At 45.6% G+C, this 26,587-nt stretch overlaps 1 protein-coding gene across 1 annotated transcript in view; it reads right to left on the minus strand.

The window, feature by feature from the left end:
* Positions 1-26,205, minus strand: part of Pburs (bursicon subunit partner of burs) — a 34,912-nt gene extending 8,707 nt beyond the window's left edge. Inside the window, exons 1-2 of the mRNA XM_080275625.1 lie at positions 26,137-26,205; positions 25,048-25,183 (exon numbers count right to left, since the gene is read on the minus strand). Of these exons, the coding sequence (XP_080131751.1) occupies positions 25,048-25,183; positions 26,137-26,205 (205 nt within the window). The remainder of the gene's footprint in view (positions 1-25,047; positions 25,184-26,136) is intronic.
* Between the last annotated feature and the right edge of the window lie 382 nt (positions 26,206-26,587).

Genomic DNA, 26,587 nt, shown 5'->3' on the forward strand with positions numbered 1-26,587 from the left:
CTGTGGAGTGCAAATTGGCAGTTGAAACTGGCGGTCAAAAATGGCGTGGTGCAGTTAAGAACAATGTGCAGTGTTAAACAATTATAACTCACAGTGCAAAGAATTAAGTGCAGCACAACACTGGATTACTGTATGTGCTTCAAGAGCATTTTCACCACTGCCAAATCCTTAGAAAAGGCGGCCACAGACGTGCTGTAAGTACCCTGGCTGAGGTACAGTCACTTCTAATTCCTCATTCTTTGGTTCCTTTTCATTTATTTCATGTTCTATGTCCATTATTGGTGTTAATAGAGTCTTAAATAGGTTTAAATAGGCGCTATGCATGCTTGGTAAGGAGTTATTTAGGTGGCTTTCAAAGTTAGACTGGATTAGGGTCCTTAAGTACCAGTCCAGGGGCCAGGGGCCCACTTTCCGGATGGGACCACTTTCCGGACATGCCTTTGGCTGTATTACATTGGATAGTAGAGGGATTACTGTACAGTAATCCCTGTGAGACCCTCATGCCCAAGTCTCGGACACCCCAGTTCCTGGAGATTTTGGGCCTAGGCCTTCGGAACCCCAAAATGGCCAAAAAACGTAAAAGAGCTAAAAAAAAAAAAAAAAAAAAAAAAATCTGACATTTTTTCGGCGTGTGGCGCCGAACAGCTGTGTTTTGCTATGTATGCACAAGGCGACGCTGCCTCCTCCTCATTTCCCGCGCACCCATCATCATGAGTGCACGCTTGTCACCATGGCCTGCCCACATGCTCGTTTTTGTGGTGGTGCCCTACCTGGTGCATGCCCTGTTGTTGCTCTGCTGCCTCTTATTCGTGTGTGTGATGATGGCCCCACCGCCTGAGAAGAGAAAACGAATTGTTCTGACTCTGAAGAAGAGGGAGATATTGGAGCAGGTGGATGCGGGATGACCATCCCGCATCCTCCAAGAATTCAACCTGGCCAGCTCTACCTTGCTTGATATCAAGAAATCCCAGGACAAACTCACCCACTACACAGCTGATTTCACATCGAAGATCAAACGCAGTGTGCAGGGAAAGATTATATACTCTCCCCAGTTTATAGAAATCGACCGCTCCGTGCTGATTAGGTACCATCAACAATGTGCTGCTGATGTGCTGGTGCATGGTATGGAGTTGAAGGCTGCTGCTGAGAAGTTTGCAAGGTTACATGACACCCCAAACGTCAGGGCATCTGAGGGTTGGCTCTTCGTTTTCAAGTTAAGACATGGACTTACCAACCGTAGGGCCCATGGTAAAGCTTTGGACATCAACGAGGAGGGAGTAGAACAGTTTCAGCAGGTGGTGAAGGGCTTGATCGACAGGGAGGGCCTCACTCTCAGTCAAGTCTACAACACTGACGAAACTGGTCTATTCTATCACTTGCTGCCAACAAACATCCTAGCAGAGGAGACTGAGAAGCGTGTACCTGGCCGCAGGCTCTCCAAGCAGCAGATATCTGCTTTGTGTTGTGCCAGTGCTAACATCATGCACCAGATTAAGCCTGTTATTGTTGGCCGTGCAAAGCAGCCTCGGTGCCTTCGTCGAGTGATGGATGTCCTTCTCGATGTGTGGTACCATTCTGTGAAGGCTTGGTTCACAGCCAAGATCTTTAAAGACTGATTTCACCAGCACTTCATCGAGGAGGTCATCCATTATCAGTTGAAGACACTGGGAATCCCACATGATTAGGTAAATGCTCTCCTTCTCATGGCCAATGCTCCTGCGCACCCGTTTGACAAGAAGTTGGTGGCTGAGAATGGCCGCATTAGGTGCTTGTTTTTGCCACCCAATACTACTGCTCTCATCCAACCAACGGACCAAGAAATGATTGTGGCAACGAAGAGGCTGTACCGTCGGAAGTTCCTGGACAAGGTGATGGTTGTTCTTGAGGACGAGGACGAGGGCAGGGAGGGACGGGACATGTGAGGCCAGTGGACTGTGGAAAACCTTTGCTGCTACAACCTCAAGTCAGCCATCTACAACTGGGCCAGTGCATGAGGGAAGTCTCTGTCAAGACTCTGGAAGGTGGTTGGTCTTGTCTGCTTCTTGGAGCCAATGTGGTGCACGACTTTTTAGGTTTTGACGTGGATGACTTCCATGCTCGTCTTTGTGCTGCTGGCAATGAGGTGGATGTGGACAAAGTGCGTGAGTGGTTGGATGATGACAAGGGCGATCCTGGGTATCAGATCATGTATTTACCTATTTGTATTTACCTATTTGTAGTACAGTATACAGGAATTGAGCAATGCTCGTGTTGTCCTGTCTCCATGTCCACATTTATCAAGTCTACCTTTACACACATGAATGTTTTTCTCATGCACCACCTATTTGTCTAAGTCGTTCCAAATATTTAAGAATATACCTAATTGTGATGTACACGGAATGTACTATGCTCGTGGGTTTCCGTCGCTGTTTCTCAATAAGTCGAATTTAACTTTAAACTCGTTTAAGTTTTTAGACTGGACGATCTCTTTGTCCAGGCTATTCCATAAGTCTATACTTCTGTAAGGAAAGCTATATTTCTTGATATCCTTCAAGCAGCTTGACTTTTTCAATTTCATTCCATGTCCTCTTGTTGCTCTCTTATTCCATACAAACAGATCTTCTTTGTCAATTTTATCTACTCCCACCATGGTCCTGAACACCGCAATCATGTCTCCCCTCTTTCTCCTTTCCTCTAACGAAGGCAAATCCAGTTTTTCCAGCCTCTCTCTGTATGACAGGTCTGTCAGACTGGGGACCATCTTGGTTGCTGTTCTTTGTATTCTCTCAATCTTGTTTATATCTTTCTTTTTGTGTGGGCACCACACTACCGCTGCATATTCTAACCTGGGGCGGATCATGGCCACTATCAATTTTTTCATCATTTCCTCATCCATATAATGAAATGCTACTCTTATGTTAGTCAAGAGCTTATAAGTCTCTCCAACTATCTTGTTAATGTGCTTTTCTGGTGACAAACTATCTTGGACCAGCACTCCCAAATCTTTCTCTTCTCTCCTTTTTGTGATTAATTCATTACCCAAAAAATAATTCAGTGATGGTCTCCTGGTACTTTTACCCATTTCCAATATTTTACATTTCTTTACATTAAATTTCATTTCCCACGTCCGGCTCCAATTGTGTATCCTATCCAAATCCTCCTGCAGTATTTTACAATCCTCCTCAACCTCTATCTTCCTCAAGATCTTTACATCATCAGCAAACAGACTCGCATAACTGTTCACTCCATCTACCATATCATTTACGTAAATCAGGAACATTACTGGCGCCAACACTGAGCCTTGAGGGACTCCACTTGTTACTTCCCTCCATCCAGACATCTTTTCCTTTATTACTGTCCTCATTTGTCTGTCTCTCAAAAAGTCTCTCATCCATTCCAGAAGTTTCCCCTTTAGTCCTCCTATATATTCTAGTTTCCACATTAGTCTCTTATGAGGTACCTTGTCAAAGGCCTTCTCTAAGTCTAAGTACACACAATCCACCCAACCATCTCTCTCCTGTACCACATCAATTGCTCTTGAGTAAAAGCTCAACAAGTTTGAAACACATGACCTTCCACTTCTGAATCCAAACTGACATTCAGCCAAAATATTCATCTCTTCCAGATATTTTATCCACCTGTCTTTCAGGATTCTCTCACACAATTTTGCGACCATGCTGGTTAGAGACACTGGTCTATAATTCAGGGGTTCTTCCCTGTTTCCTCCCTTGTAAATTGGTACCACATTTGCCCTCTTCCATTCTTTTGGCACTTTCCCCTCTTCCAGTGAGCATACAATTAAGCTGTGAATTTTATCCGCCAGTTGTTCTCTGCATTCCTTCAGTACCCAATTAGAAATTCCATCAGGTCCTGGGGCTTTCCTTACATCTTGAGTTTCCAGTAATTTATACACTTCCTGCACCTCCACTTTTATATCTTTCATCACCGGAATATTTCTAATCACTCCCTCCCCTTCCACAAGCTCCTTTTCTTTAGTGAAAACTGACTGGAAACGTTTGTTCATTATTTCTGCTTGCATTGCCGCATCCTTAAAGACCTCTCCATCTACTTTCAGCTTGGTGATTCCTTCCTTTTGTTTCAGTTTACCATTAACAAATCTATAAAACAATTTGGGTTCATCCTTGCATTTGTCAATTATACCTTTTTCAAAATTCCTTTCTTCTTCCCTACGTATTCTTGTGTATTCGTTTCTTGTTCTTTTATATTCTTCCTTTGTTCTCTCGTTACCTCTCTTTCTCCAATTGTTCCACGCCTTATCTCTCTCTTTTTTGGCTATCATACACCTTCTGTTAAACCACTCCTTTTTCCTGTTTTCTTTCCCTCTTACTCTTGGTACAAATTTTTCCACTCCCAAATTATAGAGGTCTAGAAAGATATCCCACTTCCTCTGTATCTCTCTTGTTTCTCTGAATTTTCTCCAATCCGCATTTTCAAAAAAGTTTCTCAAGCCTGTAAAATTTGCTTTGCCAAAGTTGTATCTTCCCTGTCTATGAAGCTCGTCTCTTGGCTCGACGTTTCTTATTAACATCTGGAACTCAATGACCACGTGATCACTTTTTCCCAAAGGACAGAGATATTCCAATGATTCTATTACATCGGGTTCTTTGGTGAACAGTAAATCTAACCTTGCTGGTGTGTCCTCACCTCGAAACCATGTCTCTTCTTTGACCCATTGCGTCATCACATTATTCATTATTATATTTAATAACATAGTGCCCCACGAATCCTCGCAGCCTCCCGAGTACCATTCCTCCCAGTTCACCTCTTTACAATTAAAGTCACCCACCAAAATTATATTATTGCTTTTCTCAATTATTTTTTGCAAGTAGCTAGCCACATCTGACAACATCTCATGGTATTCGTCATCCTTCCATGCTCTCGTCTTTGGGGGAACATACACTACCGCCATATCTCTCTTAACATTCTCTCCAGTTTCTAATTTCATATATATCACTTCAGCCCTGCCTTCTCCCATTTCCACAGTATCTACATTTATGTTGTTCTTCACTGCTATCATCACTCCTCCTCCCTTTTTTTCTTTTCTGTCTTTTCTTCACAGTTTGTATTTACCATCTCCCAAATGAACATCAATATCTTCTCTTAATTTGGTCTCTACAAAGCACATGACATCAGGTTCATGTTCTCTCAAGAAATCATTAATTTCGATCCTTGTCGATATGAAACCATCAACATTAGTATATATCACCTTCAAATTATTTTTGACATTATTAGTACCCTCTTCTCTCCTACTCTCTGTCCGTACCACTTCCTCAACTTCTGATCTTTCACAACCATCCCCCCTAGTTTCCTTCACTTCTATTTCCTTAAATACCATTTCCTTACTTTCATATCCAATACTCTCCAAAAAAAAAGTATTACGTTCTTCCTCTGTCCTCTTATCATTTTTTTCCATTACTTCTTCCTTTAATGATTTTAAAACTTCTCTTTCTTCTTCATTCAGATCTTTTCTTATTATAATATTTTCCATCCCCGCCTCTTTGCTTAATTTCCAGGTCACTTTAAGTATCTCATTTATTACACTTTCTGATGTAAACTTGACTCTCATTGGTCTTGTTTCCCCTTTCTTATAAGGCCCTATCCTCCTTACTTCCTCAATTTCTTTTACCCACTTGTCTCCTTCGGGGTCAATCTTGCCTAATATTCCTCTCACCATGTTCGTGTCTCTCTCGAGTCTTGCGAACCTAACCTTTTCTTCCTCTTCCCTGTTTCCAAATACTACCACACATCTATTCCTTTCTACAGTTTCTCTCACTATTTTGTCTTTTTTCTTCAGTATTTTCACTACATTTTCTTCCATTTCTTTCTTGTTCATTTCCCTTTCTTCCTGGATGATCTCTCTTAAGCTGACCACTTCTTTCTGTTCTTCTTCTACGTGTGCCCACTTTGCCTTATGTTCTTCTAATACATTACTCACCTTCTCTGTTTTATTAGTACTCTCTTCAAGTTTCCTCCTCAGTTCAACATTTTCCCTCTTCAAATTCCTAATCTCTTCATTGGCTGTTTCGTTGGACTGGATTAGACTCTGTATGGTGGTTTCCGTATTTCCTGATACATCCTTTATCACTAGATTCTCTACTTTTTTTTCGAGTTCACTAATCCTCATAATTAATGTTTTCACCAGGTCCATGACATTAGTATTAGCATCAAAACCATGAAATTCCATTCCCTCATTGTTTACGTTTTCGGCCATGTTTAATGTAAAGTACCTAAACAGCTGTTACCGAATAAGCCACAAAAATTCATGTATATTATTGCCAACAAATCTTTACATTTTTGGTAGTTTACTAACTTTCATTATTTTAAATTTAAAGAAAGACCCTAGGAGACAGGACAGACAAAATTCCTGAAACTACTCAAGGTTAGGAGCGATGCCTTGGACGTCCGCTCTCTCCGGCTGTTCGTGTGTGTGTGTGATATCGAGATCGCATCATCAGTTGCAGGTACAACTACCCAGCTTGAAGATTCCAATGAGGACAGCGAGGATGATGACTCCTCTCAGTATGCCACTACTCCAGCCATCCGCAAGCTGAGTGCATTCCGGGAGCATGTCGAGTTTGTTCTGGACTACCTTGAACACCCGGACTGCGTCCGGGAGATGGGGCCTATGGGACTTGTGGAGGAAGTATGCGCTTTTAGGCAGCACATCATCACTCACCAGAATTGCTGTTCCTTACGTCAATCAACCATTGACTGTTTCTTCAGGCCCGTGACCCCCACCGTGCCCAGCCCTGGCTCCATACCACTGCCTCACTTAAGACCTGCCTTCCACCTCTGAGCCACAGCCCAGCACATCAGCTATGGTGGAGTCGCCACTGGACATGAGTTTGTGGCTTTCTTCGGAGTCATCTGTAGTGAGTAGTCCATCACCACGTCCCAGCGACGCACCCCTCGGCCACCTGCAACACCTACTCTCGGACTCTGACAGTGAAAAAACAACAAAAACTCGCCACTAGACTGCACGGGAAGTTACAGTGTTGTGCAGTGTTAAGATTTTAGAATTCAGAGGGCAAAGGATTAAATGCAGAGTGCTGCTGTACACTGATGAGTTTCAAGTGCAGAGCAAGTATGAAAAGAATGTGCAGTGTTAAGAAATTAGAATTCAGAGTGCAAAGGCTTAAGTGCAGAGTGCAACGCTGGTGAGTTTCAGGTGCAGCGCAAGTAGGAAAAGAATACGCAGTGTTAAGAAATTAGAATTCAGAGTGCAAAGGATTAAGTGCAGTGCAACACTAAATTACTGTATGTGCTTCAGGTGCACCTTTGTACTGTCAGAGTCTGAGAGGAGGCGGGTTATTCTTCGCGACGGCCACGGACGTGTTGTAAGCATCCTGAATACTGCTAAATATTTTCCATGAGTTATTTAAGAGGAGCCTGTGGAGTCACATGGAGAGACAGGCTGACGAATGAGGATATAAAGGAGCGTTGTGGTGTTGATGTGGATGTGATAGGAAGCGTTATGAGGAACACACTGAGGTGGTTTGGCCATGTGGAGAGGATGGAGGGTGAAAGACTGACGAAGAGAGTGTATGTGAGTGAGGTGGAGGGGGAAAGAGGGAGGGGGAGGCCGAGGATGAGATGGAGAGATGGGGTGGAGAGGTATATGAGAGAGGAGGGTGTTAGTTGGGAGCAGGGGAGTGAAATGGCGGGGGACAGGACGACTTGGAGGTGATTTGTTTGTGGCCACCCCAAACGGGATTGAGGCGTCTGACAATAGATAGATAGATAGATAGATACATTTTCCATGATCACCTCTATATCCTCAATTTGTGGTTCCTTTTTATTTATTTCATACTTTCTGTCCCTTATTTGTGTGAATAGGGTCTTAAATAGGTGTGCTACATGTCTGGCAGGAAGTTATGTAAGTGTTTTTCTGAGTTAGGCTGGGTTAGGGTCCGGAAGTACCTGTCCAGGAGGCATTTTCCCAAGTCCCGGACAAACCCAAGTTCTGGACATGTCTTTGGCTCTGTTACGTTGGGTTTTGGAGGGATTACTGTATATATATTGTTATGTCCCCATCCCACACTGCCACAGGCTTCAACAACAGTAGTTCAGTATAGGTAGGACTTTATCCAGTGAGTTGTTCTTCCTATGGTCAGCCTTTCGGTACGCAACAAGAAGATCAGCTCAGGCATGGTCAGTAAACACTGGCTTCCCAAGTTCACGGTCTTTATTCAACAAATAATTACACTTAATGCTTACCGACTACACTTCTCTGATTTCACAAGTACTGGAGCCATACAGTCTTCACAACTGACACTGAACTGCACTGACACAAAAACTGAAATGACATTGACTGCTCTAGGCTCTTCCACCTCCTGAACCCATCCATGGCCGCTGGCGTCAAATGACATTTAGCTGATAAATGGCGGCAGGCGTCGTTTGAGCTCAGCTTATAAAAAACGGTGAAAATTTTTGGGAAGTCACCAAACGTTCTTAACTTCTTCAAACTGACCTACACTACACCCCCATACATCCCATCAAGCAGTTCAGAGCCTGCTGCTGTGATGAGCGGATTTTCGATTTTTTCGCTTGTGGCCATGCCAAAACAAGCACAGCTACACCCATTATCTTGACCCTGACTGAAAACATCATTTTTGTCCTCCCTTGCAAAATGCACACAACCACCCTACTTATGATTGTGAATAAATACAGGCATAAACATAAAAGACATGATAAAAGAAAAATACATTTTTGTCTTGGTATCTTTGCCTATTTGCTCCGGTTTGTTGTACTGGTTTGGATCATTAGATGCAGTGCAGCTTGTAGAAAACTGTGAAAACTTTTGGGAAGTGAACGAACATCTGGGACATGAGACTGACCTTCACTTCATGTTCTCACACCTCATTTGTCAGTTCACCTGCTGCCGTGATGAGTGGATGTACAATTTTTTCGCTCATGGCCTGCCTAAACAAGCACAACTACACCCATTATCTCGACCCAGACAGAAAATATCATCTTTCTCCTCCCTTGCAAAACACACACAACCACCCTGTTTATGATATAAGTAAACACAGGCATAAACAAAAAAGACATGATAAGAAAAAAATACATTTTTGTCCTGGTATCTTTACCTGTTTAGTGGTAGGTGGGGGCACTCACCATCCACTCACTCGATGTAGTGCTGCTCTTGGGTGTCTGCCCTTTCCTCCCCTGCATCCTTCTCTCCTTCCATCCTTTTCTGTCTTTCTTTCCTTCATTCGTTCCTTGTCCTTCTTCCTACGCTTGACTTTACATTTCCTCTTCTGTTTTTCCTTCTTTCATTCTTTCCTCTTCCTTTTTCCTGTGGGTGACTCTACACTGAGCGACAAGCCAAGTGGTTTCCTGTACACCATGAAACCGTTCACTACGCTGGGTGGTAACCATATAACCAAATTTTGGCACCTGGTGGTTTAATGGGTAATTGTTGTGCTTCAGTCGGATTGAGCATGTAAAGGTTTATATCCAAGGGATGGTTGGGGTTGATTGCTCATGTAATGCCACTCAGGGATGAGTGAGGCTGGTCACTCTCATCTTAAATGTCGGGGCCAACTGCCTAGCCTTGGGCTCCTACGCTCCTCATGGAGCAATGTAGGATTGGATGATGGATGGATTGTTTTCGTTTTTAAAGGTTCCAACATGCTTCCATGTGTCGGCCTTGGTTACCTAATGGCGGCTCTGCACACTGCACGATCCATTGCAGCCTCCCTGTTCAGTCCCTTAACCCTGAGTCACACTTAATGACCTCATCCCATGTCATTCTCGGTCTACCCCTCATAGTCCCACCCCCAGTATTAACACTTCCCACCTTCCTCACCCAATTATCATCCCCCATCCTCTCCACATGTCCAAACCATCTCAATCTACCTCTCCTCATCACAACACCAACACACTCCAGTCCCATCCTACCTCTCAACTTTTCCATCGTAAACCCAGCCCCTCCAGGCCTTGGACGCAGGGACGCACTGCACATCCACCTAATCATTGTCATTTCTGTACGTCTGAGCCGGTGAATATCTTCCTTCTTCACTGCCCAGGTCTCACTACCATACAGCATTACACTCCTAACACATGCTGCATACAAAGACCCCTTAGCACGTAGGGAGAGCCCTCTCAATGTTAGGAGAGGCAAGAGCTCCCTGAACTTCTTCCAACCACTTCTCACCCTAGCCACAGAGCTAGCTCCAGCCCCACGTCCAGCACACAACATGTTTCCCAAATAACAAAACTCTTCCACTCACTCAAAAGATTCACCTGCAAGTTCAATCCTTTCACGTCTGACAATCTCCACCTGCTCACCCCGACACGCCGTACACATAAAATCAGCATTATCTCACAGTCTGCCTCTGATACCACTACATCTCTTATGCATCCATTTATCACAAACACCGCACAAGATGGAATTACTTCCCACGCCCTTGTGGCAAACTGCACATGGCCACTCTTCCTCATCTTTGACAGTACTGCCACCAACCCTAGATATCATCACTTTTGTTTTATCTGCATTTACCCTTAAACCCTTGTGCCCCATACCATCTCTCCACTTCCTAAACCTTTCCTCCGCCTCCCTTTCATTCTCTGCAATCAACACCAAATCATCAGCATACAACAACTCCCATGGGAGTCCGTTTCTAAAGTCATGTGAAAGGGCTTCAAGTACCATGATAAACAACATGGGACTCAAGACTGACCCCTGATGCACAACAACATTCCCTGAAAACTCATCACTCAAATCTCCATTCACTCTTACCTGGGTGTGAGCACCCACATACATGGCCATAACCACCCTAACCAGTCACTCCTTCAAGCCAAGCTTTCTCATTGCCCACTTCACCACCTCTCTAGGAACTCTGTCAAAGGCCTTTTCCAAATCAACAAAAACAAAATAAAGATCCCTTCTCCTACCAATATATTTTTCCTGAAGCTGTCGAACAATGAATAAAGCATCAGTGGTCCCCCTACGTGGCATAAACCCAAACTGCATCTCATCAATATTCACTCTTTCTCTAATGATACCTTCTAAAACTCTCTCCATTACCTCCATTATCTGATCTAAAAGCTTTATACCTCTATAATTTCCTCTTTCCAGGGCATCACCCTTCTCTTTTTACACATTTACAATTACACTCTTCAGCCAGTCATCTGGGACAACACACTCATAAATAATCCTATTTATCAGGTCAGTGACTAACCTCACCCCTATATCGCCTGAGGCCTTCAACATTTTGGCAGACACACCTGGTGCCTTCCCCACCTTCATCCTGCCTATTGCTTCACTCACAGTAGCAGCATCAATCAAAGGCCAAGGACCAGACACTGGATCTGCTGGCTCCAAACCTTCCCTGTCCCAGTCAAACTCCTCATTCAACAACCGGTTATAATGCTCTCTCCATGCATCTTTAATATCCTCACTGTTCACCACTACCCTTCCTTCATCATTCTTCACACACTGCTCACCAATAATATCCCGATTATCCCTCTTCACCTGACCTGCCACCCTAAATATCATATTTTTCCTTTCCCCATGATTTAGGTTATCAAGTAATTGTCTCTGTGACTCAGACTTTGCCCTGTATACCTCTCTTCTAGCCCTCTGCTTGGCAGCCAATTATTCCTCTTTGCTACCACCCTTCTTCCATTCCCAGAAAAGCCTTCTTTTCTCCTTAACTGCAGCTTCTACACCCTCATCCCACCACCAAGTTACTTTATGTCTTGGTGGTCCTCTTGTCCAACCACATGTTACATCAGTAACTCTCAAGAAATTGTTCTTGAGGGCTCTGTACTGTTCATTAACGCCTCTGTCTACAGCTCCCTGTTCAGCTACTGCTCTCCTCAACTCGCTATAGAAGGCATCCCTTACTACCTGGTTTTTCAGCTTCCATATTTTCCTCCTAGGTACATAAGTCCTCTTTTTCATCCCTTATTCTTTAAGCACCATATCACAAATCAATAGTTTTTGCTGCTGCACACACTCCTCTCTTCCTATAACTTTAACATCCCTCACTAACCTCCTATCGGTCCTCCTAACCAGAAAATAATCTATCTGACTGCTATTTCCCCCAGACTCATATGTAATTAATCTACTGTCTCTTTTCCTAAGATATGTGTTGCACACAATCATGTCAGTTGCCTCCCCAAACTCGAGTATCCTTTCCCCTTCTGCATTCCTTATACCATACGCACATCCCCCATGCACTCCTTCATAACCTTGTGCTGCTTCACCTACATGACCATTTAAGTCCCCTCCCAAAATCACTATCTCATCATCCCGCATACCACCCACTACACATATTAAATGATCCCAAAATCTATCTTTCTCTGCTACATCCAATCCTGCCTGTGGAGCATATGCCGATATAATCGCAGCTATCTTTCTACCCAACAGAATTTTCACTACCAATATCCTATCGCTTACTCTCAAAACATTCATAACATATTTCATCCATTTCTCCGCAACCATCACACCAACACCTCCATATCCATCTGTCCTCCCCTGCCAAAACAACTTATAGCAACAGTCCTTCCCAACAATCTTTCTGGCTGATCCACCCCTGTACCGGACTTCCTGCAAACACGCCACATCCACCCACCTCCTACTGAATGCCTCAACGACTTCCCCCGCTCTTCCCCTCAAACTTCCCACATTCCATGAACCTACCGTCATCCCCTTGGGTGATTTACTGTCCTCAGGCTTGCTTTGAAACTTAATTTGTTTTGTCATCTTCAGTATTAATAAAGGGGGATAGACATAGCACAGGCCCCACTCACTGCACAGTCCCAGGTCCAGGCAATGGATCTGGGACCCCTAGCCCACCAGCTAACCAGTGGCTGTGGTAGTGGCCTCGGGGCACCCTGCCAGGACAGCTGCAGGGACACCCTCCAAGCACGCCTTGGCACTGCAACCATCCCGCCATTATACACCCACTGATAGGGCAGCCTCCTGGGGCGCTACTCCCAGGTTCGGGCCCTTCTCTATTGGACGTAAGCGGCAGCCTGGGAACCGCAATGCCCTTTACTAAACCTCTAGCACAGGCCAAACCCCATCTCGCCCTGGACCCATGATCTATGCCGGCGTAACCCCCGCCACGCCTCCCCCCAGAAGTCAGCCGCTAGGTAGCGAGGGCAAAGTTTTCTGGCTGCATGCCCTTGTTGGCGCCAACCCCTGTAACGTAGTGGGATATGTTGTGTGAAATGTAAAGTGCATGTTGTGTAGTACATAGATTGTTAGAGGAAATGTTTGGGAGAGTATGCTGGTCTACTCTCCATGTTACTGTCACACTGAAAAGGTCAGCAAAGGGGGATGGTTAGATAGCTAGTGAAACAGGAGCTCCAGCTCTCCCTATCACGAGCATTCCCATTCCCCTCGGGAGTACTACCCTGTTCGGCCCGTGCTACGGCCTCCTCCTGGACGGATCTTTATGTGTTTGCTTAGGTTTGTTGTACTGGTTTGGATCATTCGATGCAGTGCAACTGTGAAAACTTTTGGGAAGTGAACAAGCATGTGGGACACGAGACTGACCCTCACTTCAAGCTCGCACACCTCATTTTTCAGTTCACCACCTGGTACCATGATGAGTGGATGTACGATTTTTTCATTGTCATGCCTAAACGCACATAGTTATACCCATTATTTTAACCCAGACAGAAAATATAATCTTTCTCCTCCCTTGCGAAACACACAACCACGCTGTTTATGGTTAGAATTAAACACAAGCCTAAACAAAAAAAGACATGAAAATAAAAGAAAAATTAATTTTTGTTTGGTATCTTTACCTATTTGTTCAGATTTGTTGCACTGTATTGAGTCATTTTACATATTCTTTGCCTTTTACAAGCATAACAGGAAAGTTTTCCATGTTCACTTCATGCTTTCGTGGGTGGAAAGGCCTCCCTTCCTTTCCTGCTAATCAGCTCGTACGAGGTGCGAATGACAGGTCGTCTCGCATTTCAACCCATACTGTCCAGCCTGTACTTTCAAGGGATGACATTTATCTCATTTAGGTCTGAAAACAAACTCTCGCATCCCTTTTCCAACAAATTCCATCATCCTGATTACAGAAATAAGTCAATACTACCATAAACACAATGAACCGAAAAATGCAAAATAAATTCATAATATAATTTTTAAAATTCAAACCATGCATATTATGTATTGAAAAACTTCAAAATATGCATATCTAGTTATTTCACATCTTTTCAGCACCATTGACAATGTTTTTTGGTAAAAAAAAAAAAAGTGCGATCTTGCGTCACTGCAATACCTACGTATGACTAGTATCAGCTGCCTAAATTTACGCAACTTCAGCATTCGATTGCACGCCCCTGGTTGGGTCTCGGAAGCTGATTTGCACTGTTAGGTGCATCGGAACTCTCTCTTCAATATGGCAAGGAAATAAAGTCAGTTTTAGAAAGTTAAGAAAATGGACCTGGTGTCAGTCAGGGGCACTTGTAAAATTCCAGACCTATGGCCACAGTGGGGTTAAATAGCCTTCCCTTCTCCAACACTCTAGGACATGCCAGTACCTGCCCCTGGCAACAACAGTCACCAAATTGGAGGCATCCAAACCATGCTAGTATTTTCTTACATTCTATAACACTGTAATGCTTTAGCATATAAACTGAAATAAAATTACTGTACATAATTTAACAATCACATAAATAAAAATATTACAGTGAGTCCTCGGTATATGAAAACTCGATGTACGAATTTTCGATGGTATGAAAGCAATGAATTAGGACAAATTCCACAATACGAAAAGCCTCTATCTTGATGGTATGAAAAACGATACAAGAGGAAATACGAAAAATTCAAAATGGGCGCGCTGCACAGCGCCGCGCTTGCTTGTGGTGAGAAAATTAACTAACCCCTCTCTTGTAAACACATTTTCACTCGCTTCTAAGTCGAGTCACGTCCATCCTCTCCTCTCAGCTTCACTGTACGCTACACTGTTTTTCGCTGTTCTTCACCTTTTTGTATTTTCACCATGCCTCCCAAGTGCCCTGCATCATCTCCAGCATCCAGGGAACCAGCTGCAAGGAAGAAACGGCATCGTACTCTCACTCTTGAGAGGAAATTGGAAATAATAAGATGCCACGAGGAGGGGCAGGGAGTCTCGGAGATTGGGCGAGCTTTAGGCCTTGCACCGTCTATTACTACAGTACTACAGTACTAATACTGCAGTAATTAGTTGTATGTTTTATTTTTTAATGTCTGTACAGTAGTATAGTACTTTATACGTGTATTGCATACTTCAAAATAGGAGGGATAAAGTTTAAGTGGGGGGTCCAATGGGGTCCTGGAATGCATCCCCCTCTTTCTGTGTATATTTTAGTGGGGAAAATTGTTCCGATATACGAAGTTTCACATTACGAAAGGCTTTTTTGGTCCCTATCCCTTTCGTATATTGAGGACTCACTGTATAGAGAAAAAAGCGTAAAATGTAAAGCATAACTTTACAAAATACCTCTGCTTACAAATAGCAGGCTAACTGGCAATTCATTTGTAACTGAAAAATACGAGAAATGCTGAGAACCCTCCAGTATTTCCTATATAGCAAATCCTGCATCTCAACACCACCCCCTCCCTAGTCCTTCTGTCATCCTGAAAAAACTACACAGTACTTACAGACATAATCATTACAGTAATTGTAATGATACATTTAATTATACACAGAATTATCCTTCAACTTATCAGGGCTTCTCCTATGCACTTCCGATGATGTTCCTGCTTGTCCACACATGCCACTCCTGGAATGACTTGGTCCTTTTCCTAATTCACATCCTCCCTCGGAAAACTGTCATCTTCCTCTTGTACTTCAGCTCCTTGGTCTTTCTCAACATCCTCGGCTGGGGGTAAGCATGATTCCAGGGAGACATCCCAGCTGTACTGTCCTGGCCCATGATGATTCACGTGTTCCACCTTTGGATGAGATTTCCTGCATGCCTCCCTGAATCTGGTACGTTACATCTGATAGGTGGTCCAACACAGTGTAGCATCCATCCCATGGGCACTGCAGCTTCAGTGACTGCCCCCTTCTTCCACTGAGGATTGTAAAGCCAAACCCTGTCACCATCCTCGAAGTTCACCTCACTTCCCCTGGCATCATACTTGCACATCATCACCTCTCCTGAAATCTTAAGGGCTCCTCACACTTGATGATGTATCTCAGCCACCCTTTCCTGAAGATGCTTTGCATAGCTGGAGGTGTTTGTAGGTAGCTCTTTGCCAGGTGGTCTTCCCATTAACAAGTCAGTGGGTAAATGTAACTCATGGCCCAGCATCAGTTTTGCAGGGGTGTAACCGGTAGACTCGTGGGAGGCAGACTGATACGCCATCAGCAGTGCAGGTAATTTCTGGTCCCATTCAGTTTGTCCCTTTATGCAGTTCTTGTCCCAGAGTCCAGTTGAATTTCTTCACCATTCCATCTGACTGTGGCCTTAGTAGGGTCGTTGTGGTCTTCTTTATCACCAATAACTTGCAGCATTCACGGAACACAGCTGACTCATAGTTTTTACCCGGGTCTGAATGTAGCTTTGGTGGCATCCCAAAACGACAGAAAAACTGATCAACCAACACCTGAACAACAGTTGCAGCTTCTTGATCGGGTATGGCATAGGCTTCTAGCCACTTTGTGAAGTAGTCCATAGTGACACATATACTGTACTGTATACTGGTTTCCTTCGTCAGTGAATGGCAGGGGTCCAGCAGTGTCCACCGTGACTCATTACATTGGTGCACCCACTTGATACAGCTGGAGAGGAGCGCAACCACGTTTCTTGGGTCCCTTCTTGGCACAGCATACATCACAGGCCCAGCACCACTCTTCAACATCCTGACACATGCTAGTCCAGTAGAACCTCTGTCACAACTGACTTAGGGTTTTCTTCACTCCCAGGTGCCCACTAGTGGTCTGGTTATGGGATTCATCCAAGGTCTCAGATCTCATCTTCTTCAGAACCACCAGTTGCCAGTACTTGCTGAGGCCATTGGGTGTCTCCCACTAGAGCTCCAGTAGTCCGTTGTTCAAACAAAGAAGGTCCCACTGACTCCAGTAGCTCTTGGTCGCTGGGCTGAACCTGGAAAACCTCTTCCCAAGATGGTCGCACTACACTCCACTGCAGCCACTCAAGCACTGATTGTAAATCCTCATCCTCTTCAGGTCTTCTTCATATGACGCTGGGCCAGTCACTGCAGTACGGCTGCATTTCTTGCTACAATCTTCTTTTTTTACTACACTGCTTGCCATCTGTTCTTCTGTCTTCTCACACACTATCAGTCAAGGTTCTCTTGCATTTCCTCAGTGGTGGGGCTTCTTGGGAAAAACAGGCTGGTTGTTGCCTCGTATCACCAGGCTTTACTAGTTTACCCTCATCCGTCTCAGCTTCTGCAGCCTTCTTCTTGCTGTCCTTCTCATTTGGACAATCCTCCTTCTTGTGTCCTGGCTTCCCGCAGAACCAGCAACCTCCTCCAGTCTTCTGTTCCATCTTCCACTTGTAGCAGTCCTCTTTCCCAAGTCCATGCTTTTCACAGTACCAGCAACTTCCTTCAAATTTTCCACTTCACGTACCTGCCCCTTTCTTGCCTTGAATCTTGCACTACTACGTGCCTGAAAAGTGGACTTACTGGACCTGATGTAGGACTCAAATTCTAGAGCCCTGACTAGTGCATCTTGCATGCTTCTGGGTTGTGCCTGCTTCACTTGCACTGTCAGCTCTGCACTATCAAGAGCATCTATGAACTGGTCCATCAGAAGAATACCCAACAGGTTAGGCGCTGCTCCAGGGTACACCTTGTGTGTCGTACTCTCCTGGTCATCAGCAAGTTGCCATAGGGATTCGCCTCGAGCCCGCACATAGGTCTGGAATCTTGCCCAGTAAACCTCAGTCTGATACATGGTCCCATGTCTGCACCCCAGCACTTCTACTAGGGACTGATAGCTGTTCCTTTCTTTCACAGACATCAGCCCAGAATCTCTATTGTAGCACCCTTAAGGCCAGTAGCAAGCTGCACTGCCCACTGCCTATCATCCCAACCATTCTGATCAGCAAGTAACTTAAACTGAGCACAGTAAGCTTCCCAGGATACTCTACCATCTAATTCCTGAGGTTTCTTTTTAATTGGGCCCTCATTATAGCCATGCACTTCACTGGTTTGGGGCCTGAAAATTGGGGCATCATAATTAAGTCCAGGACTTAAAACTCCTACATTCTGATTATTCAGCTGTGTAATGCTACCTTTAGATGTTTGAGATATGTCAAGAGTTACCATACACTGTCCATTCTTTTTATATGCTCTCTGTACACCAATCTAAGGCTCAGCAGCGCAATATTTCTCTACAGCCTCAATTCTCTATCTAATTATTGTCAAATGGTCATCAGCATACTGTCTGCACTCCATCACTATTTCCTCACTAATCTTCAGCTGGTTGTCTACATGCTGTCTACACTCCATCACTGCTTGCCTCATACTTCTGCTGCTCTAGCTTGGCATCTACTCCCTCCTTAAACTGTTGCTGTTCTTTCTTCATTTCCCCCATGAAAGCATTTAGCTGTCCTTGCATCCTAAGTTGTTATTCCCTCTGTTGGCCAGTAATGCCTCTTGAAGCTGTTCATATCATTCTTTCTGTTCCTCATTCTGTGCCTATACTTGATCTTTGAGTTCTTTCTGCCCTTGATTCTGTGCTTGTAATTGTTCTTTGAGTTCCTTCTGTCGTTCATTCTGTTCTTGTAATAACTACATGATTGCTGCCAGACATGTCTCCTCCTGCCCAGCTTGACTCTTTGTCTGTACACCTTCTGCTTCCATGTCGAAGGTTTGACTCACTGCAGCACTTCTGTAATGATCCACACTCCTGACACCACTGTTACCACCCTGTTCCACACTGCCACAGGCCCCAACAGCAGTAGTTCAGTATAGGAAGGACGTTGCCCAGTGAGTTGTTTTTCATCATTCTTTCGGGTGTGCAACAACAAGATCAGCTCAGACGTAGTAAATAAACACTGGCTTCCCAACTTTGCAGTCTTTATTCACCAGATAATTACACTTAATGCTTGCCAACTACAGTACACTTTACTGTTTTCACAAGTACTAGGGCTATACATTCTTCGAGGCAACACTGAACTGCACTGACACAAAAACTGAAATGACACTGACTGCTCTAGGCTCTTCCTCCTCCTTAAATAGCCTTCCCTTCTCCAACTTTCTAGGATGTGCTGGTACCTGCCCCTAGCAACAACAGTCACCAAATCGGAGACAACCAAAACATGCCAAAGTTTTCATACACTGCATAAAACTGTAAATGCTTTAGCCTGGACTGGAATGAAACTAATGTTTAATCTGCATATACCAAACAGCATCATCAAAATAAGTGAAGAAGTTCTTGATGAAGTCAAGGAGTACAATTACCTGGGGAAAAATACTAAAATTAACAAAAGACCATGATAGCGAAATAAGAAGACGCATTACAGCTGTATGGAATATTTTCAGTAAACATAGAGACATCATGAAAATAGCTTGCCAATATGTGTGAAATGAAAAGTATATATTGAATGTATAATTCCAGCTATGACGTACGGTTGTGAGACCTGGAAACTGACAAAATTGATGGAATATAAACTAATCTGTTAGAGAGCAGTGGAAAGGTCATTGTTGGGAATATCTTTAAGAGACAGGACAAAATCAGCTTGGGTGAGAGAGCAGACTAAAGTCAAAGACATCATAAAAGTTATAAAAGAACAAATGGAGGTGGGCAGGCCATGTAGCAAGACTAAGGGATAACCGATGGAGCAAGAGGCTGACTGACTGGATACCAAGAGATTGTAAGTGTAGCAGAAGAAGGCCAGGAAGAAGATGGAGAGATGAGATAGAGAAATTTGCAGGGAAAACGTGGCAGAGATTGGCTTAGTCAAAGAATTCGTGGAGAAAGTTGGGAGAGGCCTTTGTTCAGCAGTAGACTTGTAACGGCTGATTATAATGATGTTTAGCGTTCTGTTTATATCTCTAGTTCCTGTAATGCTAGGTGTTTTAGGGTCGGCTTCCCGTCCCTCTAACACCTAGTGTGCAGCTGGGTTCTCTTTCTAGACCAGAGCTTAGACAAATAAGAGAGAGGCAGGACACAAAAACTCAAGGCAACAACCTTACATGTGTATTGCTAAATTCTACAGTGGAACGGGCAGATGTCACAAATACAGTTATGCTGGACAATTATAATTCTAAGGCTTAGATATTGGGTGTTAGTATCGCACAGGATACTACTTAGGACACGATTGGAGTAAGGTGAATAGCACTTAGGGCAGAGAAGCTAAATACTATTATTTTGGGAAAGTCTAGGTTCTGTATACTGGTGGAGTTTGTGACACTATTTTCACTGCTGGCAGGCTAACTGGTTTGTCGGTTGGGTCGTTAATTATTACTCTTGCACTGGGGCCTCCGTATGATCTTAATGGGAGGCGGTGTCACTATTTGCTAGTGTGTTCACTGGGATATACCCTTCTTTCACTGCCTTGCCATGTTCACTGTTTCACTGTTACCTTACCTATTCCACCTTTCTTTTATATTATTACTGATGTTTCGTGCACTTACTTTCCATATTCTGACGCTGTTCTACCCTTACTTCACTGTGTCATGGGCACTGTGCCTTACCTGTCACTCAGTGTTGGGACTGGGCATACTGGCGGTCAGGTACAAGGGCAGCGGAGACGACTCAGCCTCACTACTGATGGGGCTGAGTTCTGCCATGGGCCTCCGTATCCAGGGGCCACAGGATCACGCATAGGGGCGTCCTCTCTCATCCGGGGCTGCTGATGGCAAAGGGTCCTGCATTTTCAGGGCTTGGGGCAGGAGTCTGGCCCTCTGGGCTGGGGCTGAAAAGCTGCCTGAACCTCTCGCTCAGGCGCCTGATGGCGGACAAAGATCTCCAGCGTCGGGTCAAAGGGATGTCCCACCTGAGGGTCCTGCGGGCAGTCTGGAGGTCCCAGGGGCTGCGGTCTCCAGTGGTTGGAGACGCTGTCAGGAGTGGGCTGCGGCGTCGGCCTCTGTCGGGGTCCGTCAGGTGGGTCCTCTTAGGAACCGGCTGCAGTGAGAAGAGCCCGGTGGTAGTTACAGGGCCTCTCCAATACTCCTTCAGGCTGGGGTCTCCCTCCGGGTTATAGTTTCGTGGACAGGAGTCAGCGCCTGATGGAGGAGCGGCTACCAGCCGTCTTTTACCATAAGGCCCGGCTACTGGCCATGGCTTTCTAGGGGCACAGCTACCAGCCGACGCTAAGGCCCGGCTACTGGCCATGGCCTGGGGAAGGGAGCGGCTATAGGCCGACTCAAGGGCACCTTCGGAGCAGCTACCGGCCGTCTCCTGACGAAGACAGGAGTGGCCACCAGCCGTCTCTTCATTACCTTCGGAGCGGCTGCAGGCTGTCTCCTGTAGGAGGGTCGAGCAGCTGCCAGCCGTCTCTTGAGGGGCACCTTCAGAGTGGCTACCGGCTGTCTCCTGACGAAGGCAGGATCGGCTACCGGCTGTCTCCTCGTTACCTCTGGAGCGGCTGCAGGCCGTCTCCTGTAGGAGGATTGAGTGGCTACCGGCCGTCTCATTTAGGGCACCTTCAGAGTGGCTGCTGGCCATCTCCTGATGAAGGCAGGAGCGGCTACCAGCTGTCTCCTTGTTACCTCCAGAGCGGCTGAAGGCCGTCTCCTGTAGGAGGGTTGAACAGCTACTGGCCGTCTCAGGGGTGCTGACTGGAGCTAGAGTAATAGCTTCATCCCGTGGTTGTTGGTGGTCTGCTTGCCCAGAAGGTAGTCTCGCTTTCCTGCTATGGTGGCGGCGGGCAAGCTCCGGGTCATAAGGGTGCGTGGCCCAGGTGGACTTATGTCCCTGTCATCCGGAGTCAGGTCGCACTCTATTTGCCCTTCCGTAGGCTCCTTCTGGGGGTGTTGGGCTGTCCTCTGCGAGACTGCACTGCATTTTAGTTCCCAGATGGGGGAATTCTTCCCAGGGGGTAAATTTGGATATTCCAAGTGGGATAAACAGATTGGGCCAAAGTGAGCAGAGCCTAGCCCTTGCTGTGTTGTTGGTTATAGCTTTGATCTGTTTTATGGCCAAACGCTTTTTGAGTTTTAGTTTATGGTTTTTGAGTGCAAGGTCATAGTTTTGGTACTCATCATGTTACATAGAAGTACAAAAACTTTAAATTGTGGCCAAAACTTCGTAAAAATTTCCATAATACCGCAGGATTTCTTGAGATACTTGTACCGCTAAATGGAGGCATAGCTACAGTAGTTATTTAAAATAATCTCCAAGGGGGGCGGGGGGTGGAATTCCCCCTTATGAGTGTTGGGGGAAATCACAGATTTTCTGGCAAAAGTGAGGGGTGATAAAAATTGGGAATCTTTGGCCTTTATCATCAATTGTTAACTTTTGTTAGGTGACGAAATGTATTGGTCTCCACACTAGTTGAAACGATACTGCAGTTGTTCAGTCTTCATCTTTTTTTCCAAACACTTCGTTTTGGGATGAGAGTCAAATCACGCAAACATATTTGATGAAGGGAGGGGTGTATGCATGGTAGCTGTATGGAGACCATCCTGCTTTCCCATAGGAATGCTGACGTTCCTTTTATTTTCATTTTTCTGCTGTCAGTGAGACGATTTCACTGGGTTTAAGAAGAATCTCCTGTGTTAGCAAAGCTGTATCTAAAGTGTCCAGCTCAGGAAAGCTGGAAAGGCCTCCTTAGTTGAATAAAACCGTTTCCAGATAGCAAGACTAAACTGCTGAAAATCTCATCATACTGTAAGGATTACTTTTCGATCGTTCCCTTTACCTATACTATCTCTCCCACTCCTCTCTCTTCCCCGTCTTTCATATTCCCCTCTCCTTCCTTCTTTCCCCTTCCTTCCTCCCTCCCTAAAATGCCCACCGTGCCCGCCGCAGGACCTCCCACCTCACCACCCCCCACACTACCACCGAGCCGCCACCCCACCACCACCCCAGGAGGACACACTGGTGAGGTTAGTAGTTCCGGGCAAGAGGGTCATCAGGGCATCACGGCCCTGAGCCCCTATTCCCCACAAGTGTCCCAACCCCAGGTGATCAGGGAAACCGAACTACTGTGCGGGCGGGGTTGTGATCGTCAGACCAGGGGTGGGACTGAAGTTAATTCAGTCCCAGGTAACACCGTATTGACAGTCTTGTTACACCCTCTAGGGCAGGAGGCCCAAGGGCAGGAGGCCCAAGGCTATGGCCTAAATAAAGAGAGATTGACAGACATAGGCTACAGCCTAACAGAGTGTGCAAAGGGGAAGGTGACCCCAGGCTCCGGCCTTAACACACTAAGGAGAGAGAGTTGCCCTCGTGCATCCCTCTCCAGTTGCTCTTCAGCTACGGCCAGAATATGGTCCAGGGTAGAGAGACCCTGCTACCGTACGTGTAGCGCTACCCAATTACGGAAGCGGCGTCCCGGGGTCGGTACCTTACCACAACGGACGGGCGAACCAGTTCGCCCGTTAGTCGTCTTCCGTACGGGCAGACACTCAGCTCCGGCCGGGGCACGTACCAGGGTAGAGAATTCCCTGCAGGTAGGATCTGTCCGTATTGGAGAGAGTGTGGCCTCTGCACCCCTCACTCCGGCTTGTCTCCTACTACGGGAGGAACACCACGCCGGCGGTACCTTGCCACGGCGAAAGGGCGACATCGATCACCCTATAGGTGTCCCCCGTACGCCGGGCAAGTTCACGGCTACAGCCAAGGTGCACAATAGGGGAAGGAGATCCCCGGCTCAGGCCTACAGACACACTCAAAGGACCACAAGTAGCGTGAGTCTTCCTTTAGCCTTTTTCCCTTCGGGGAGCCCTTCGTCGCCATCCGGGCATATAGGCCCGGAGGAGACACTAGAGTGGTGGCAAGGCCCGATATCGGACCTACTGCCCACACCCGGGAGTTCCTTAACCCTGCCGGAGCCCCACAGGAGACACTGCCGCAGTCCAGCCCTGACGGCGCCTCTCCCCCTGAGCACCTGCAGTCCCAGGACTCCCAGGCCCGCCGCCACAGTCTACAACGAAGGCGATCCAGGCTCCCTCACTCCCCGGAGGCAGAGGAAACAGTCCCGACTGCTCCGGTTGTTCGGCCCCAGTCCCGAGGGCCACCGATCAGGTCGAGGCCCCCAGACCACAGGGCCTCCCTGCACCCCACCGGCGCGGCCCTAGTACAGGGGCCGCCCCTCAGGTCGAGGCCCCAGACAGGTGAGCCTCCCTGACAGTAAGTGAAACAGTGAACTAGTTAAACCCCAGAAACAAGGGGAAAGACAGTGACAGTGACAGTGACCCAGAGGACAGTGATAGTGCTTACACAGAAAATATATTAAACAGTGGCCCACTAGAAACCAGTGCCATCGGGGTAAGAAGTGTATTTTGTCAAATGATTTAGTCCCTCCCCGCATCAAGGAACCAGGAGGTTTTCTGTGAGTCTAGAGGTAGGTGCGCGGGCGAGTTGAAAGATAAGTGTACGTGTCTCCGTGACCAGGTGACAGTGTCGAGTGTCTCTATCCGCACCCTACCTCTATTATAGTAATATCCTCGAAACAGACTCTCAATCTCGGTATTCTTAAAGTGAACAACCCCAGTTTTATATTATCCTAAAGTGACATAAGAATTCCATACAATAATATAAAGTGAACAACCCCATTTGCATAATTACCTTCCAAGTGATATTAAAGAATACCCGCGATCTTCCTGTGTAATAGTGATAATATATATGATCAGTCTGTGAAGCCAAGTGTAATCCTGTATCTCTGTTTCTCTATAAACTAAATATCATTGTATGTACACTGTTATGAGTAGGACCTAGGTAATAGATGTGATACGGTATACTGCCTGGTTTTTATGTCCTGTTCCTTTGTTAGTGCTTTACATCCGGTCTAGAAAGAGGACCCCGTTTCAGTAGCTCGTGTTTTTACGACGAGAAGTCGCCTTAAAAACACAGCATTACACTCCCTCACTTCCATCCCATGTCCTCCTTCTTCCCTTCCTTTCCCCCTCACTTTCTCCCCCCCTCCCCACGCACCACTTACCTTTAACTATATGTATAGTAGAAGGAAGGGCCTCACACTCCCTGCCATAGCTCCTCCCCTCCACCCCTCCACCTCCGCCCACCACCACCACCACCACCATCATCACGCCCACAGATGCACACACCCACGTTGGCATCTGGAAGGGGGTGGGGGGAATAGGTGAGAAAAGGAGAACATGCAGTAAGACTTTGTGGAGACCTTTTTATAACGGTCATGTAGGTTGAGATAGGACTGTGGTGGGTTGGTGGTAGATAGCTTATAGTGATTGGCTGTGAGCGATTGATTAATAAGTTGGTAGGGAATGTTTGAATAGATAAATAATCGAGAGGTGGGGGGGGGGAAAGAGAGGTATCATTAGAGTGAGGTGGGAGGATAGACAGATATAGTGTATATTGCAGATTGAAGGTGGATGAATAGTTTCGTAGATATATCAGTGGATATTAATGTTCAGTAAAAAAAAATATTGTTGGCGGATGCAAAAAATATGAAAAGGGTTATTATATTAGATGCTGAAAAAGCAGCTAATACTATATCTCAAGATATTCAGTATGACTTACAGCGCGTAAGTGTGGATGTTTATGCATGAGGTGGACTCTTCAGTGTCTGGCTCATTCACTTGAGCAGATTTTTGGTTTCTTTTTCCTATCAGTCACCTCCCACCTTTTCTTTTTGTTGCTTTATGGACCCTATCTGTAATGCAAGGTGTTTTGGGGTCGGCTTCCTGTCCCTTAAACGCCTAGTGTGTAGCTGGGTTCTCTTTCTAGACCGGAGCTTAGAAAAATAGGAGAGAGGCAGGACACAAAAACTCAAGGCAACAACCTTACACGTGTATTACTAAGTTGTACAGTGGATCGGGTAGATGTCACGGATACAGATACACTGGACAATTACAACTCTTATGTCTAGATATGGGTTATCAGTATCACGCAGGATACTGCTCGGTTCAAAATGAATAGCACTTGGAGGCAGAGGTTTCTGTATTATTAGTTACAGGAAGTCTAAGTTTTATATATTCGTCGAGTAGCTGGTACTGTTTCACTGCTGGTAAATGTTATTTTAGTACTGGGGTCTCTGTACGGTTTTATATACCCGCAGAGTCGGTAGCGGTCCTGAGGACAAGACACCGGCGACGGCCTCCAGCCGTGCCCGCAGAGCCATTGTGATCATTGTCAACTTGAGTGATTTCTATGGTTGGTTAATCGCGAGCATTCCTATACCCTTCTTACTTTAACATAGCCCAGATATTCGTCCTGTTGTAGCCTATTTGATGTAGATCAGAGGCAGAAAATTACATTACTACGGCCTTACATTCTTTACGTAGCACTTCGTGGCAAGTATCAAAGAGTAGTGCCAACCAGTTCTTGCAACAGAGCATTCAGGAGAGAGAGATGTCAATTTTAGACCAGGGAAAAGTAAAAAGAGTGAAGGATATCCATGTACTTTGATCCATTCAGCCCGGGGACGTCATTTATAGTTTATTCTTGCCACATCCAGACGATTTTGTTTAGCTTAAGAGAGCCACCTGGAAATGCAACTGTTA

Source organism: Coenobita brevimanus, chromosome 62 (assembly GCF_032717465.1).
Source record: "Coenobita brevimanus isolate Jiangsu-jjx chromosome 62, ASM3271746v2, whole genome shotgun sequence".
NCBI classification, from domain to species: Eukaryota; Metazoa; Arthropoda; class Malacostraca; order Decapoda; family Coenobitidae; genus Coenobita; species Coenobita brevimanus.